The 18,390-nt window shown below is 50.2% G+C and overlaps 1 protein-coding gene across 2 annotated transcripts in view; it reads left to right on the top strand.

Annotated features, from left to right (window-relative positions):
* The first annotated feature begins 1,930 nt into the window (after positions 1–1,930).
* Positions 1,931–18,390, top strand: part of MIDN (midnolin) — a 44,960-nt gene continuing 28,500 nt past the window's right edge. The window contains exons 1-3 of one of the 2 annotated variants that reach the window (XM_053372781.1): positions 1,931–2,359; positions 15,383–15,608; positions 18,020–18,107. In XM_053372781.1, coding sequence (XP_053228756.1) covers positions 15,391–15,608; positions 18,020–18,107 — 306 coding nt within the window. In that variant the 5' untranslated portion in view covers positions 1,931–2,359; positions 15,383–15,390. Of the gene's footprint in view, positions 2,360–14,859; positions 14,983–15,382; positions 15,609–18,019; positions 18,108–18,390 lie in introns of those variants that run through there. The other variant, XM_053372780.1, reaches the window with a different exon arrangement.

Below are 18,390 nucleotides of genomic sequence, written 5' to 3'. Positions count from 1 at the left end.
GGCGGACTATATTTTGAAAAGAACGAATTCCTATGCCCCACAAATAACCCAGAGATGCATTTTAAATAAAAGGACACATTCTACTCATGTGAAAACACGCTGATTCCTGGACTGTCCACGGGCCGGATTGAGAAGGCGATTGGGCTGCATCTTTCCCCCGGGCCTTCGTTTGCCTACCCATGGCTTACACTTCCTAGATTTGCTTCCCTCCGGCATGCGAAACAGAGGTGAGCTCTTCCTAAAGAACAGCTAAGAATCCGGCCCTCATTGTTCTCGATTTTTCAAAGGAAGCTGCTTTCTGCGAAGGCAAACCACTAATCTATTATCTCAGTGTTAGCTACTCCCTGTTCCCTGCCCCGCCCTGATCTGGTGCCTTCTGCATGGAAAACTCCCTCTTTTTAAAAACAAAAAGACAAGGCTCTAGTCCTCATGTTGATTAACAAAGGGCTGGTTTAAAGAGAAATAGAATCCTAGAATTGTCGACTTGGAAGGGACCACCAGGGTCATGTAGTCCAACCCGCTGCAATGCAGTTTTTTTTTGTCCAACTCAGGACTCGAACCCACAACCTTGAGTCCCTTGCTCTGCCAGCCGAGCTACCCTGCGGAAGGGGTCTCGTACGGAGTCAGACCATGGATGTGTCTAGTTCTGTGATGTCGACGCTGGCTGGGATTTTGCTGTCCTGATGCAGAAGATGAGCTATTGGAGGGGGGCGCAGACAGGGGAGAATTCTGAGTAATGGGTTGATGACGACTGAGTCACAGGCGGGTCAGAGACCAGCTCAGCACATGAGCAATCCCCTCAGCAGCCTGACCCACCCGTGTGGCTTATGCGGTGACCAAGACTGCTTTGGGACACCTGTCAGCTCGCATTCGGCACACATTTCTAGTGATGGGGAGCCACCACTAAAAAGGCCCTGGTGTCAACTCTCTGAGGCTGACAGACCCCCACTAGGCAAGATTCACAAGAATGGAATGTCTAGTTGCCTTTTTGGGGAGTAAAACAGCTCTATTTGTCAAAGGAACGGCTGACCGTGATTGATCCTGCCAACCTAGCAGTTCCAAAGCACATCAAAGTGCAAGTAGATAAATAGGTACCGCTCCGGCGGGAAGGTAAATGGCGTTTCCGTGCGCTGCGCTGCTTCGCCAGAAGCGGCTCAGTCCTGCTGGCCACATGACCCGGAAGGTGTATGGCGGCTCCCTCGGCCAATAAAGCGAGATGAGCGCCGCAACCCCAGAGTCGGCCATGACTGGACCTAATGGTCAGGGGCCACTTTACCTCTACTATAATATAGAACAGAGCCTAGGGCTTGCCGATCAGAAGGTCAGTGGTTCAAATCCCCACGACGGGGTGAGCTCCCGTTGCTCGGTCCCTGCTCCTGCCAACCTAGCAGTTCGAAATAGATAAATAGGTACCGCTCCGGCGGGAAGGTAAACGGCGTTTACGTGCGCTGCTCTGGTTCGCCAGAAGCGGCTTAGTCCTGCTGGCCACATGACCCGGAAGCTGTACGCCAGCTCCCTCGGCCAGTAAAGCGAGATGAGCGCCGCAACCCCAGAGTCGGCCACGACTGGACCTAATGGTCAGGGGTCCCTTTACCTTTGACCTGCATCGCACGGGGTTGGGCTGGATGACCTTTGAGGGTCCCTTGCAACTCGTAAGGTTGCCTGGTTTGGGGGCCTGTGGCAGGACGCTGAGTGGGAAGCCTGGAGCGGCCGCCATGGGCAACTGGCCCAGAAAGAGAGAGGGAGGGAGGGAGGGAGAGTGGCAGCCGAAGTCTGGCAAGCGGCCGTCTATGTTCAGTGTTGCGTCAGCATCAGTGTGCAAATCCCTTTGCTGAGTCTGCAATGCTCAGCAGGGCTCTTTTTCCCTCTCATTCTTTCCCTCCTCCTCCCTCCCTCCTCCCTCTCCCAAGCCCCACCCAGCATAATGTGACTGTCAGCCCTTGGGTTCTGTGTGGGATAAAAACTTTTCGCGCACCTCCCGAACATTTCATTTAATAAAAAAAAAAGAAACCACGCAAAACCGCAGCGCTGCTGGCTGGAAGGAGCGAGAGCCTCGGCTGAGCACCACAGGCAAAACGGACGACGCCTCTGGAGAAGGATTACATACATATTTTTCCTCCCTCTTTGTAGGGAAGGGGCGAGATTCACCTTGTGCTTTTTTTTCCTTTCCCCCTTGCCACATCCTCAAGAAAGGATCTTTTTTCTCCCGAAGGGTTTCCCCGCCACGTGAGGACCTGCCAACCCGTCTGGAGACAAAGGATACAATTTTCCGCTTTGGGGAGAAATTTCCTGAAAGGGTTTTTTATTTCGTTTTCGGGAGCGATTCGGAGGAGAAGGCGGCGTCTCCTGGCGGATTTTGGTGAGTCCCTTTATGACCCGACGCGGTTTGGGTTCTCTTGTAAGGAGATCCTTTTCCCCACACCCGGGCGGTGGGGGTCCGTCCGTGCCTGGCTCTTGCTCCTCCGGGGTCAAATCCTGCGCCACTTCGGTAGTTCCTTCCCCCACCCATTCCCACCCCTCATCTCGACGGGAAATGCGCTCAAAGGGGCTCCTCTCCAAACTGGCTAGACAAAAGAGTTCCCAGGGAGACGCCTGGCCTCGCTCAAGCCTGCTTTCGTGGATCACATTTCAGAAGATCCCTTTGACATTTTCCATGTCGTCGCTGGGGCTTCTGTGAGGAGAAGGGGTAGGGGGGGTGGGGGCAGGCAGGTAGAAATCAAAACCAGTCTTTCCACCATGAAAAATCCGTCAAGCGTTCGAGTTTCAATTGCCACTGCGGCTGTGCGTTTTTACGCACGCACTGGTCTATCGGAACAGATTCATACGGGTCTATTGTACACGAACGCACGTCTGTGTCGTGCACACACGGGTCTCTCTCTCTCTCTCTCTCACACACACACACACACACACACACGTCTGCCTTACAAGCGCACAGAGAGAGGGTCAATTCACACACACACACACACGTAACCTATGAGACTTGCTTCACTGAGTAAGCTTGCAAAGCGCGCGCCGCCCTGGAGCTTACTCCCGAGTAAGCGGGGGAAAGCGCCTCAGATCGGGCCTCCTGGAGTCCCACGAACTAGCAGCCAATGGATCTTTACATTTTCTTTCTCTCTCTCTCTCTCTGCTCCCCCCTTTATAAAGAAATTTCACCGGGTTATTGGAAAGGCTCTCCGAAGGATACCCTGATATTTTTTTGGAGAGGGGGCTCTTGCGGAGGCCGGGGGGGGAGACTCACACCATTCATCAAAAGCTCCTTTCTTTTACATCCGAGTCCCCCCCCTCCTACCCGCCCTTGCCGTGTTAGAGAGAGGCGAGAGCCAAGGACTCCTCAAGAATAATCTTCTGTTCTTGCGGATAAGAGACTCAGCCAAATTCCGGGGTGGGGTGCGGGTGGCCCCCTCCGCCCAAACAAGATTAACCTCCCCCAATACACACCACTAGAAAATATATATGTTCAGCATCCATTTCTCCTGTTTAAATGCAGACGCAGAGAGCCCTGTGGTCACGAGAGACCAAAACCATTTGAGATTTTATTGGAGGGGGGGCGGCGAGAAAAAATAATAATCGTCCTGGTCTGATGTTTCTGTCGGGGGTGCCGAAAAAGAGAGACTTGTGTGCTCTTTAGCTTTCCCAACACAGCCCAGCCTAAGCTCCATTCCTTGAGGGCTAGAGCCTTAATTCACACACACACACGGGTGTTTCTCGGGAAGCTTCAAAACTGCAAAATTATTTAAACAATTTTCGGGCTTGTGTGGGTGGGTGTTTTCTTCATTTTTGGGGGGGGGAGGGTGGTTTGTTATAACACCGCCTCTCTCCTCTTGTCTTGCCATGGACTTCTCTGTCCATCTGCGGAAACGGAAGGCAAATTTGTGCCTTAAATCCATGAAAAGCGAAGGGAAAGAAAACCACTTTTGGGGAAAAAAATTAAGATTTGGAAACTCTAGTCCGTAATCTAACTGGTTTATTTTTCAAGACATTGCTCGATTCAGCTGTGGGGTTTGAGGGGGGGGGCGGATTTTTGCTTTGCCAAAAACTGGGGAGGCGGAGGAGCAAACCATACAGAAGACCCACACCCTGAAATGTATTCTGCCCACGTAGATATTCCTCTCCGTGCGTCTCCCACCCGCTCACATTGTTAACGCTGCCCATTCATCTGGTCTCCCGTTCCCCCCGCCCTCTTCCTCTTCCCACCCCGCATTTCCATAACCCGATGGGGGGGGCTACTTTAGCCTCCAAGGACACAAGACTTATGCCTCTAGGGCGCCCCTTCCAGGAGGGGTTCCTGGGTTCATATGTCACAGTGGGGAGGCTGGGAACCCGCAGGGAGTCTGGCAGCACCTTAATTTCGGTTCTGGAAAGGGGCGGGGGCTCAGCCCCCACCTGGCTGACCTAAGCACCCTGCACTTTGAACCCCAGCCGCATGAGAACCACCATTGTTTGCTCCCTCGCCAAATGCAGTCTGTGCGTATTACTAGGCCTGTGTTTGGATAGTAGTGTGAATAGCCTTGGCCCTGTGTGTGTGTGTGTGTTTTTCCAGACTTTATTTCTTATTTTTATTCATTGCATTTATACAGCACCTTTCTCAAGGTGACGCGGGTAGCGCTGTGGGTTAAACCACAGAGCCTAGGACTTGCCGATCAGAAGGTCGGCGGTTCGAATCCCCGCGCCGTGGTGAACTCCCGTTGCTCAGTCCCTGCTCCTGCCAACCTAGCATTTCGAAAGCACGTCAAAGCACAAGTAGATAAATAGGTACCACTCTGGCGGGAAGGTAAACGGCGTTTCCGTGCGCTGCTCTGGTTCTCCAGAAGCGGCTTAGTCCTGCTGGCCATGACCCAGAAGCTGTACGCCGGCTCCCTCGGCCAGTAAAGCAAGATGAGCGCCGCAACCCCAGAGTCGGCCACGACTGGACCTAATGGTCAGGGGTCCCTTTACCTTCTTCTCAAGGTAGAGCACCTAGTTCTTCCCCTCCTCATTTAATCCCCCAAAACAACCCTGCGAGGTAGCTGAGGGCCAAGAGGCAGTGGCGAGCCACCAAGGTGACCCAGTGAATTTAATGGCTGGTTGAGGGTCTCTCTCCCAGGTCCTAGAGCTCATTTGATCTCTGTGAGGTGGGTCAGGCTGAGAGGCAATGGCTGCCCCACTCCAAGCCCCTCAACTCCGTGGCTGAGCGAGGATTCGAACCCTGGTCTCTCCCAGCCTAGCCACCACACCGCAATGGCTCTCCGTTGTTCCAGGCAACCATTGCGACTGCCTCTTTCTCGAGCCTGTTGCGCCCATTTCACACACCTGTTCCACTGAGGCACCAGGTTTCCTTTCCCTGCTGAAATAACCCTTATCTAATAACCTCCGTGGGAGAAAGAGAAGAGGCTGGAGGCTGGGATCTCTTCGCTCTGAGGACTTCTGGAGGTGGGAAGTATCGCAAAAATCTTTCCCTGCGCCTTTGGTTAAGAAAGGAGGCGAGTGGGCGAGCCAAGAATGTGTCATTCGGGCAATCGGGTTCATTTTATTTTCTTTCCCCCCTCCGAGGAGTATGGCACGGGGCACCCTCCTGCCTCGCCGCTTTCGGACCCGGCACACCTCGAGTGTAGGGGGGCGAGAGCCGCGACGGCGCTCTTGCGTTTCGTGGAAGGTCGTTCACGCTGCTGGCAAAGCTGGGGCTGGCACGGCCCCCTTTTGCCAGGCGTCGCAAGCTTCCGGGTGGCTGGGGACTCCTCATCAGAGAAGGACAAAGAGCCCCGTGTGACCCAGAAGCTTGCTCTTAGGCCAAAGAGGTGCCAATCTTCCAAGTATGCTGAGTGTGGCACTCGCAGTCTGCTAGGACCTCAGGCTTACTGGGCCAAAGTTGGGGGCAAAGGGAGGGTCTCTAGAATGGCTAGGAGGTTTTCCTCACCCGGTAGCCTTCTGTTCCTGAGAGGTAGGACCGGGCGTAAAAAAGCACTCTCCCATGGGGAGAGGGGTGGCATTTCCCGGCTCCTGTGTTTTCCGCTTAACTCTTTCCACGCCTTCCAGCGGTGGCAGTGTACATCCCATAATTCTCTTGCTTCCCTTTATTTTGCCGAATAAGGATCTCTCTCTTTCTGGCCTGCCTTGCAGATCTGCACCCCACATTTAAAGCACATTCAGCGCCACACAAAGAATCGTGGGAACTGTAGTTCCCGGGTGCTGGGGATTGAGGCTCAGTGGCGGAGCAAACTGCAGTTCCCGGAATTCTTTGTAAGGGGGGGTCGGGTGCTTAAAATGCACAGTGCAAGGGCCTTTGTTTTGGAATCTCTCCGCACCACCTTTCCTCAGCAGCAAACGGCACTCTGCACATGCTCCTCTTCCTTTTGCCCGGCTGAGCCCGCTTTGGACTGAAGAAAGCAGAGTCCCTGTGACATATTCAGGCATAGATTTATTTGGGTAGGTGAGGACCTCTTGCTCCCAAACCCCTTGCAAGCCTCTTCCTGAAAGGGCACTTGCTACGTGTTAAACCCCAATACACAGAGGTAAAGGTAAAGGTAAAGGGACCCCTGACCATTAGGTCCAGTCGTGGCCGACTCTGGGGTTGCGGCGCTCATCTCGCTTTACTAGCCGAGGGAGCCAGCGTACAGCTTCCAGGTCATGTGGCCAGCAGGACTAAGCCGCTTCTGGCGAACCAGAGCAGCGCACGGAAACACTATTTACCTTCCCGCCGGAGTGGTACCTATTGATCTACTTGCACTTTGACGTGCTTTCGAACTGCTAGGCTGGCAGGAGCAGGGACCGAGCAATGGGAGCTCACCCCGTCATTGCGGGGATTCGAACCGCCGACCTTCTGATCAGCAAGTCCTAGGCTCTGTGGTTTAACCAGAGTTAGGTTTAAGCAGAGTTAGGCCCGTTGAAATTAAAGGACTTAAACCAGCCATGCCCGTCAATTTAAACCCATGAGTAGGAATCAGATATATGACTTGGGTATTTTGGATCTTTAAAAAAATCTACCTCCCTCTGAAAAACAGGTCAAAAGAGGGGGGGACATTATTATTTTAAAAAAACTGCATCAAAGATGTACCATTTTGCTTACGAAACTCTCTTAAGCTGACATACAGCCCCCCCTTTAAAAAAAAAATTCTGTCATCGCCCAAGGAGGTTCACCACTGAGGAGGGGATTTCAGCCCTTTGGCCCGGCCAGCCCTCGTGTCTCCCCACCCCACCCCCAAATATGCCTTAACACCCCCCCCCAAATGCACCTATTGTTCCTGGGGCTTTTAAATCTCCCCTTTCTCCACCAGGGGGTGCCCTTGTTTTGCTGGCTCAATCCAGAGCCGCTCCAGATCCCTGTTCCGTTTTGGCTGACAATAAGACAACAGAGCAGAATAATGTCCTTGCCCGAAGAAGCACGCTCAGGACCCAAAGGGGCTTTGCTCAGCACAGACAGGATCAGGCCACCCTTCAGCAGCTTCATAAGCTTCCCGAAAAGAAGGAGAAGGAGGCGTTGGGAATAAAAACCCCAAGATCTCTCCACCGCTGTGCGTCATGACCTCAAAGGACCCCAGATTTTAAACCTGTGGGTGTCAGATTATAGATGACACGGCTTCGTAGGGTTCCTCGTCATCTTGCAGCTTGCGTTATCCTCTCCCACCAAAACCCACCTTTCCCAGAGAATAATATTCCCCCTGCTGGTAAAATTGTTCGGCTTGTCTCTAGATCACTCCAACTCAGTTTACTTAAGAAGTATGCATGCGCACGAAAGCTCACGCTAATAACAGTTGGTCTCTAAGGTGCTACTTAGACGCGGGTGGCGCTGTGGGTTAAACCACTGAGCCTAGGGCTTGCTGATCAGAAGGTCAGCGGTTCGAATCCCCACGACCGAGTGAGCTCCCGTTGCTCCTGCCAACCTAGCAGTTCGAAAGCACGTCCAAGTGCAAGTAGATCAATAGGTACCGCTCCGGCGGGAAGGTAAACGGCGTTTCCGTGCACTGCTCTGGTTCGCCAGAAGCGGCTTAGTCCTGCTGGCCACATGACCCGGAAGCTGTACACCGGCTCCCTCGGCCAGTAAAGCGAGATGAGCGCTGCAACCCCAGAGTCGGCCATGACTGGACCTAACGGTCAGGGGTCCCTTTACCTTTACCTTTAAGGTGCTACTGGAAGGAATTTTTGTTCTGTTTTGTTTCAGTTTTCTTACGTTATCCTGGGCATCTGCAGAGCTGGAGGGGGGGCTGCCGTTTTATCTAAGACCCCCGGGGCCCATCTGCACTCAGCGTTTAAAGTGGTTATCACAACATTTTAAACAGTCCCCACAAATACCGTATTTTTTGCTCTATAAGATGCACATAGTTTTTGGAGGAGGAAAACAAGAAAAAAAATATTCTGAATTTCAGAAGCGAGAACAACAAGAAGGATCGCTGCGCAGCAAAAGCAGCAATCCCTCTTGCTGTTCTGGCTTCTGGGATAGCTGCGCAGCCTGCATTCACTCCATAAGACGCACACACATTTCCCCATACTTTTTAGGAGGGAAAAAGTGAGTCTTATAGAGCAAAAAATACGGTAATTATGGGAGCTGTAGTTTGCTTAGGGCAGACTTCCTCAACCTCAGCCTTGCAGATGTTTTTGGCCTACAACTCCCATGATCCCTAGCTAGCAAGACCAGTGGTCAGGGATGATGGGAATTGTAGTCTCAAAACATCTGGAGGGCCGAGGTTGAGGAAGCCTGGCTTAGGATGAGAGTTTGGACACACACACACACACACACACACACACACACACACACACACCCTCCCAGTTCCCACAGTGGTTTAACGACCAGCCCCTTCTTCCCTGGGAATTCTGGGAATCGTAGCTCTGGGAGGGAGAATACGCCCCCCCAAAAAACCCAACAACCTCTCAGTGCCCTTAAGGAACTGCATCTCCCAAAATTCTTGACTATTTAAAGTGGTATCGTATGGTGTAAATATAGCCATGGTCCCCCCTGCAAAGGATTCTGGGAAGTGTAGTTTGTTAAGGATGCTGGGAGCTGTTAGGAGACATCCCTGTTTCCTTCCGGAGCTGCTGTTCTCAGCGTTGATTGACAGTTCATCCCGTTACCCAGGGAATTCTGGGAACCGTGACTCTTTGAGAGGACCAGAGGGTCTCCTAAGGCAGCGGTTCTCAACCTGTGGGTCCCCAGGACTACAACTCCCATCATCCCTGAGTTCTGGCCTTGCTAGCTAGGGGTGATGGGAGTTGTAGTCCAACAACATCTGGGGACCCACAGGTTGAGAAAGGCTGTCCTAAGGGCCCTGAGCAGCCCTAGCAAACTACATTACCCAGGATTCTCTGGGAGAAGCCCTGTTTAAAGTGGTAGGACGCTGTTTTTTGTGCTTAGCCCCATTCTCTGACTTTGTCCTCCAATCCAAGGCCCTTTTCCCCTCTCAACTCTTCCGAAATCCCTTTCAGCAAATTCTGCCTCTCTTCAGCCAGGGCTCTTAGACCCTTAATCCAGGAAGCTGTGAAGAAAATGTCCTTGCACTGCAGAAAAGCCACATTCCTTTCCCAGAGGTGGGCTGGACAAACCTGAAATGGTTGGGCCAGTGGTCTGACACAGTAAAAGGCAGTTTCCTATGTCCCCATCAGCCCCAGACAAACCTAGACAGCATCTTAAAAAGCAGAGACATCACCTTGCCAACAAAGGTCCGTATAGTTAAAGCCATGGTTTTCCCAGTAGTGATGTATGGAAGTGAGAGCTGGACCATAAAGAAGGCTGATGGCCGAAGAATGGATGCTTTTGAATTCTGGTGCTGGAGGAGACTCTTGAGAGTCCCATGGACTGCAGGAAGATCAAACCTCTCCGTTCTGAAGGAAATCAGCCCTGAGTGCTCACTGGAAGGACAGATCCTGAAGCTGAGGCTCCAAGACTTTGGCCACCTCATGAGAAGAGAAGACTCCCTGGAAAAGACCCTGATGTTGGGAAAGATGGAGGGCGCAAGGAGAAGGGGACGACAGAGGACGAGATGGTGGGACAGTGTTCTCGAAGAGACCAGCATGAGTTTGACCCAACTGCGGGAGGCAGTGGAAGACAGGAGTGCCTGGCGTGCTCTGGTCCAGGGGTCACGAAGAGGTGGACACGACTGAACGACTAAACGACAACAATAGCTCAGAGCTGCTGCTTTGCATGCAGAAGGTTAATCCCCAGGTAGGGCTACAAAGACCATCACCATGTCTGCTCATCCATGTTGGCAGTATTGAGCTTCAGTGACCAACAGCATCAGTACCTTCCTATTTAAATCAGCTTTAAAATCAGCTTTTAAAGAGGACTAGAGTTTTGATTTGTAAGATCATGGCCACTGGTCCCATCACCTCCTGGCAAAAAGAAGGGGGAGAAATGGAGGCAGTGAGAGATTTTACATTCTTGGGCTCCATGATCACTGCAGATGGTGACAGCAGCCACGAAATTAAAAGACGCCTGCTCCTTGGGAGAAAAGCAATGACAAACCTGGACAGGATCTTAAAAAGCAGAGGCATCACCTTGCCAACAAAGGTCCGTATAGTTAAAGCTCTGGTTTTCCCAGCAGTGATGTATGGAAGTGAAAGCTGGACCATCAAGAAGGCTGATTGCCGAAGAATGGATGCTTTTGAATTCTGGTGCTGGAGGAGACTCTTGAGAGTCCCATGGACTGCAAGAAGATCAAACCTCTCCATTCGGAAGGAAATCAGCCCTGAGTGCTCACTGGAAGGACAGATCCTGAAGCTGAGGCTCCAAGACTTTGGCCACCTCATGAGAAGAGAAGACTCCCTGGAAAAGACCCTGATGTTGGGAAAGATGGAGGGCGCAAGGAGAAGGGGACGACAGAGGATGAGATGGTGGGACAGTGTTCTCCAAGCTGCCAGCATGAGGTTGACCAAACTGCGGGAGGCAGTGGAAGACAGGAGGGCCTGGCGTGCTCTGGTCCAGGGGGTCACGAAGAGGCGGACACCACTAAACGACTAAACAACAACAACAGAAAGAGTTTTGATTTATTTAAAGCACCTCTTCTGCCCCTGAACAGGAAAGTTAAGATGAGGAAGTATTTCTTGATGCAGAGCAGCCTGGTTTGGCGAAGCAGAGGTGCAAGCTTGCAGGTATTAACCGAGCGCTGGCGGCAAAGAGCCCTGTGAAACCTCCAAGCTTGCCTGTTCTCTAGACCATTTAGTCCCAGCAAAGGAACCCCCGCGTTGACCTCATTTGGGGATCTCAGCTCAGCAACCGCACAGCTACTAGATCGATTTGATTGCTTTATCAACACACTGGTGATAAGGTAAAGGTAAAGGGACCCCTGACCATTAGGTCCATTTGTGGCCGACTCTGGGGTTGCGGCGCTCATCTCACTTTACTGGCCGAGGGAGCCGGCGTACAGCTTCCGGGTCATGTGGCCAGCAGGACTAAGCCGCTTCTGGCGAACCAGAGCAGCGCACGGAAACGCCGTTTACCTTCCCGCCGGAGCGGTACCTATTGATCTACTTGCACTTTGAGGTGCTTTCGAACTGCTAGGTTGGCAGGAGCAGGGACCGAGCAACGGGAGCTCACCCCATTGTTGCGGCGATTCGAACTGCCGACCTTCTGATCGGCAAGTCCTAGGCTCTGTAGTTTAACCCACAGCGCCACCCGCGCCCTTTTAACACACTGGTGATAAAACACCCCAAACCCACAAACAAAATATTACCCAGGTCTACCAACAATTCTCACCCAGCTCCATCAACCAGTCCCCTGCAGCGGCGTGCTGGCTGGTCAAGAGTGCCTCTGAGGACGTACAGAGTGATTTTCCCTAGCTGTTAGCCCTAACCACTAAGCTAATTTACAGTTTAAATTATGGGCAGGGTTTTTTTCAGGCCCACCTACACCTCTCCTTTGGTAAAGCACTTGGGAATAATCACCGCTGGGACTTAATTCTGAGTAAATAGACGCAGGATTGCAAGTCAGGCATCTATTATAACCCAGATGTTTCATCCCAGACCCAAAATCTATCGCCGTACTCAATCCTCGTCACCCAATCTGCAGTAAAATAATAATAATAATAATAATAATAATAATAATAATAATAATAATAATAAATTATCTGCATTGAGAATGCATCGATCCATATATAGTAATTTTGGGATTACTTAATAACGAGTAGAGATTGGGTTTGTCTGGATACAACCAGGAAGCCGGTTTTCCCTTTCTGGACTTCTGTGTATTTGCAAGAGAGGTTTAGCAGAACAAACTCTGCGCATGCTCAGAGGCACTATTAATCAGCGAATACTCATTCAGGACAGGTCTCAGGGGCAAGACCTTGATAGGGGAGTTTGGGGTGGGTGGGTCAGTGAGCAAGGAAATATTTTGCAAGGCTCTATCAGTCTGGATAGACAGAAATGGGAAGACATGAAAAGGAGGGGAGTCAGTTTTGAGTTTTCCTCGCCAGGTGTCTCCTGAAAAAAACCTAATTATAAATACCCCTTGCTCAAATGCGGAAGGCATGTGAAAAATTCCAAGCTACCCTATGAAAACTCAAATTTTCTCTTCCCCCAAATGAATGGGACAGGGAAGGCATTCCTTAATAATAATAATAATAATAATAATAATAATAATAAGCACTTTAAAACAACTCTCATAATTTAAATTATCACCGTCTTCATTAACCAAGACAATAAATAATGCCTGTTTACAAGAAATAAATAAAGGAGAATTATATTTCCAGTTTTTGAGTACCTAGTCCCGGCTGGGGTTTTTTCCATGACAGTGCTGGAAAGTCACTCTCATTCAAATGAAATCACACCCTGACCAGCTGACCAGTTCAGTTGGGGCCATTCCGTAGTGACCATGCCTATAGGATTAACTTTGTAGCATTTTGCTTTCATACATCCCTGCGGAGTGAGTCCTATTTTATGTTGCAAGCTTCCCTGAGATTTACAGATGTCGGGTGGTATATAATAATAATAATAATAATAATAATAATAATAATAATAATAATAGTCAGACGTACAGTGGTACCTCGGGTTAAGTACTTAATTCGTTCCGGAGGTCCGTTCTTAACCTGAAACTGTTCTTAAGCTGAAGCACCACTTTAGCTAATGGGGCCTCCTGCTGCCGCCACACCGCCAGAGCACAATTTCTGTTCTCATCCTGAAGCAAAGTTCTTAACCCGAGGTACTATTTCTGGGTTAGCGGAGTCTGTAACCTGAAGCGTATGTAACCTGAAGCGTATGTAACCCGAGGAACCTCTGTACTTGGTTCATAATTTTAAGTGATTTGAGTTTGTGCTTTTTGATATAGATACCGTTTTGTCTTTTGATACCTCGTTCACCTCTGTGCGGGGCTCTTGATCCAATTAAAGGTAAAGGTATCTCCAGCACGCCCAGGTGCGCCCCTTGCCTCTTAGGTAAAGGTAAAGGGACCCCTGACCATTAGGTCCAGTCGTGGCCGACTCTGGGGTTGCGGCGCTCATCTCGCTTTACTGGCCGAGGGAGCCTGCGTACAGCTTCCGGGTCATGTGGCCAGCAGGACTAAGCCGCTTCTGGCGAACCAGAGCAGCGCACGGAAACACCGTTTACCTTCCCGCCGGAGTGGTACCTATTTATCTACTTGTACTGGCGTGCTTTCGACCTGCTAGGTGGGCAGGAGCAGGGACCGAGCAACGGGAGCTCACCCCGTCATTGCGGGGATTTGAACCGCCGACCTTCTGATCGGCAAGTCCTAGGCTCTGTGGTTTAACCCATAGCGCCACCCGCGTCCCAATTTGGTCCAATTAGCGATGTACAAGCAGTATTGTTAATAACAGTAACAAACAAACTGATAATAACATAGTAATATGTATTGGCCTGGTCGTACACAAGAAAAGCTATCCAAAATCTTTAAAAACTTGATACAATATTGCTATTGTAAATTGTATGTTATTATCATGACTTTTTGTTATTATTAATTTATCATCATCACTTATTACATTTATGCTCTTTTGTCTCAGGGCTCCAAACCTTCCCTTTAAAAAAAAAGAAAAACCCACTATTTTTCTTTTTTAAAAAAAAAAAAACATTAATTAGGACAAAAAAGACCAACCCTCCAGTCTCCTTGCAATTAACATCCTCCCCATTTGGGCTTCTATATAATCTATCTATTCATAAGGGATTCGATTTCGATTGTATCTTACCAGCCCAGTGGTTTTTCCTACTTTCTTCAGTTTAAGCTTGAATTTCGCTATAAAAAGCCGGACTAAACGACTAAACAACAACAACAACAACATAATCTATCTATAAATTCATATATATGTGTATATATATATATATATATATATAGATATATACATATATATCTAAATACATATATATTTATGTGTGTGTATATATCTATATATTTATGTATATATATATATATTTCAATTTTTATATCTATATCTATTTATATATATATAAATACACACACACACAGTACAATCGATCTCACACACGTCTCATTCTTTAATACTGTAACGTTCTTTGTTGTAGGAATATATTATGAATGGCCCTTTAAAAAAAAAAGACCGGGGCGGGGGGAGGAAATACGGGGGCCGGCTCTTACCCCTCCCCCTCCAAAAAAAAAGGCGTGTGGGCGGAGAAGGGGGGGTAAAGAAAAACTCCATCTTGGCCCCTCCCCCTATGGCTTGATGGCGCGGAGCATCCGGTCTCCCTTTCCACGTGGGGGAGAGCCGCCCGCCGGCCGCCATTGGCCCGCCGCGGTGGCGTCTGGCGTTCGGAGGGCTGGGATTGGCTGGGGGGGAGAGAGCAGGAGAAAAGAATGAATGGGGAGGGGAGAGAGGCTCCGCCCCCGTTTGGAACGTTGATACATTATAACTTTCGCCCGGCGCCGCCGCCGCCCCGCCCCCTCCCTCCCTCCCTTTCTCATTCTGGCTCTTCCTCTCTTTCATCTCCTCCTCCTTTCTTCTGCGCTGGTTAGTTTCAAGCCAGACCTCGGGAGCAGTAGCAGCAGCCCTGGCGGCGGCGGCGGCGCCGGCTGCTTCGCTGCTCCGTCTGTGTGGCCGCGGGTTCGAGCCTCAGGTGGGGAGGAAATAATTTAAATATATATATATATTTTAAAAAACCTTTTAAACTATATTTCAACCAGGAGACAGATTTGGGGGGGGGGTTTGTGTGTTTTTTTTAAACAAAGTCGCCTTCCCATTGTCTTTTAAGTGGGAGGGGGGAGGGGAGATTTGAGCGTGAGTTTTGGGGGAGGAGGACAAAGGACGTCGCCTCCCTACGCGATCTTTGCACGCGAGCGGCGGCGTGGGGGGGGGGAGAGAAAGAGAGAGCGGAGAGGAGGACGTCTGGAAAGCTTGCATTCGGATTGACTCCGGCGTCGTGTGAACGCTCGAAGCGGAGTCGCTCCGGTTTCTCGTGGGAACGCGCTCCTTTTGTCTGATCCGCGTCTCCTTGTCTCCCCCCAAAAAAACTCTAGGTAATCGAATGGACCACCAACCCACCCCCAGGAGCTGCAGCCGGGGGCCTCCAGCCTGCGACGCCGTTCAGAGCGAGCCGTCCATGAATGTGCTCGTTCACACGACCACCGGGGCCCGGTATGAGCTGTCTGTGCCCGTGGAAGAGACGGTGGAAGGTCTGAAGCGGCGCTTGTCCCAGAGGCTGAAGGTCCCGCGGGAGAGGCTGGCGCTGCTGCACAAAGAAAGGTAATTACACGTGTACGCGCGCGCGCGCGTGTGTATTACATTGCTAATTCCCCTCTTCCTTTTACTTTCTTCCTCCCCATCCCGAATACCCGTGTAGAGGAGTTAGGCTTCAATCCGGAGCAAGAAGTTCGGGTTGCAGCCTGCGAAGTTTTACTCGGGAGTAGACCCGCTGACGCTAACGGAGCGTCTCCGTGTCAGTGGGTGGTTGTGAACTCTTGCTCGGGAGGAGACCCGTAGGAAAGGGATGTGCCCGAGTTCGCTGCGTTCGGTTGGGGGTGTACGAGCTCTGCACGGGAGTAGACCTATTAGAAGGGATGGGCTTGAAGCTGCGCGCCCCTTTAATTGCACAGGGTCAGATCCGGATGAGAGCTTGGGCTCCAGCGCCTCGCTTTTCGACCTGCATCCCGGCCCCCGAGGCGTTGTTCTACTCGGGAGTAGGCTTCCGCAGCTGTATCCAAGAGGGCTTAATCCCAGAGCAAACAGGGCCTGGTGGAATCTGTGTGTGTGAGGGTTTGGGGTGGGGGAGAAATGGTCTACTCGGGAGTAAGCTCAGCCGGGAAGCTTCGCCGTGCAACTTTTTCAGAAGGGCAGGAAAGTGTAGAGGATCCCGCTCAGAGTAGACCCGTTGGAATGAGTGGAAGTGAGTTGCAGACTTGGGTCCGTTCCTTTCAATGGCTGGATTTCGGGCAAAAATAAAAATAAAAATCATGTCTTCTGCTTGCTTTTGTGGGGTGGGTGTGTTTGCACCCGTGTTCACACGTATGACACACTCGTGAACCTCCCCCCCCCTTTTTATACATCCCTGCTATAAACCTGTCTTTTGATACGTGTTGGTGCATATTTGCCTAAAATCGCCTAAAATGCATATATATTGTCATTTGCGGCGGGTTCCTTTGATGGCACCAGACTAGGCTGTGTAAAAGGGGTGTGTTTTTATAAAAGAGATGCCTTCAGCCTAGATCTGGTGTGTCCCCAAAATACTTATTGTCCCCAAATAGCCCCCATTTCCATTTCTCCTGTTTATGAAAGGGGGGGCCTTGAAAAACCACACTCTGAAATTACCCACTTAAAAATTGAGATATTTGTTGAGAATTTTTATGTGGGTCCTTGCATGGGATGGCTGGGTTTTTTTCAGGGGGGGGCACATTATTCTTACCTATTTCCCCCCCCCAGGAAAAAAATCTGTCCTGGCCTCTTTTTTTGCTTCCCACAAAAGGGTTTGTCTGGGGCATAGCTGTAAATTCTCAATGTGGCCCCCAAATCTACCTGCCCCCCCAAATCCTGGCCTGGCCGTCTGCCTCCTGTCCTTTGTTCGGAAGGTTGATTCTTGCAATTGCAGGACGCGCCCCCCCCCAAACATACTCCGTCTCTGTGCAAACCGTACCTGCTTAAAAATAAATCAATCAATATTTGAGCACCCCTACGTTGCAGGGAATCCGAAACATTGTATTCCCGTTTTTTTAATTTATTTGTAATTATACAGAGGATTTGTGGAAATCTAATTGCAACAGTAGCGTATAAGGGCCAGGCTGGGGGGGGGGCGTCCCTCCTCCCCCTCCCCCTCCTCCTCCTCTCTCTCCCTTTGTTTAACAAAATCTCAGCTTTGTTAGGGTAGAGAAAGGCAGATCAGTTCCTAAGATGCAATGAAACGTTGCCTTTACGTGAGGAGCCCTTGAGGAGGAAGGCAATCTCCCCCCCCCCCAAGATTTGTCTATCTTCCCTCCCACCCCCTGTCTGATCTGCTTTTTATTATTTTTTTAAAGCATAAATCTCCAAAAAATGCATTTTTACGTTCTCCCTTCTAGGTAAAAGTAGGGGACATTTCAAACTTAAAAATCAGGTGCCCCCACTCAAAGGGAACAGTAATGTCATTTTATTCTATATTTTCCCCTTTAGGTACTGGGCCTTGCAATATAATGTGGGGGGGGAGCACCCCTTTTTACAACCATAAATGTATCGCTTGCTTTCTCTCCCCTTGGAAAAATATGGCCATTTCTCTCTTCAGATACAATGGGGTTTGTTTGGTTTTTTTGCAATGAATGAATGGATAAAATAATCTACCCAGATCTGTCGCTGAAATCGTCTGGCAGAGTGGGTTTGTGCAAAGAGATAGTTGCTTGACGGATGACTGCGGAATACCAGCTGCCCTATGTCTGGGGTGGGGGGGGGGGAGAGACTGACATTATATTGTGTTTACATAAAAGGAGCGGAAAGGGGAGAAGGAAGGAAGGAAGGAAGACACTCCCCATTCCCAAAAAAAGAAAAATACTGAAAAGACGAATAATCTGAGGTTCTGAAAGCAATTTAATTACCATTTGTATTTTTTTTTAAAAAAGTAACAATGCTTTATCCCTCCTCCTTCCCTCTCTTTCTCTCCCCCCTGCTCCCCCCCCCAAAAAAAATCCTTTTAGTCGACTTAATTCGGGCAAACTTCAAGATCTGGGCGTTGGAGACGGGAGCAAGTTGACTCTGGTGCCAACGGTGGAAACTGGCTTAATGGTAAATAAGATTCATTTATTATCTCCCCAGCATCAGGAGGAGCCAAGATGTGGCGCCCACCGGGTGCTTTGAACTATAACTCCCATCTGCTGCAACTGGGTGTGTGTGAATGGCCAATGGCTATGGGAGTTGTAGTCAGAAGGCATTGAGTATGGCGATGGGTGTCTTAGTCATCCTCTAAGGCAGGCAAACTTGGCCCACCAGACGTTTTTTGGGACTACAACTCCCATCGTCCCTGACCACTGCTCCTGTGAGCTAGGGATGATGGGAGTTGTAGTCCCAA

The sequence above is a fragment of the Podarcis raffonei genome, chromosome 18, assembly GCF_027172205.1.
Source record: "Podarcis raffonei isolate rPodRaf1 chromosome 18, rPodRaf1.pri, whole genome shotgun sequence".
In the NCBI taxonomy this organism is placed as follows: domain Eukaryota; kingdom Metazoa; phylum Chordata; class Lepidosauria; order Squamata; family Lacertidae; genus Podarcis; species Podarcis raffonei.
This window is presented reverse-complemented; position numbering and strand designations above follow the sequence as displayed.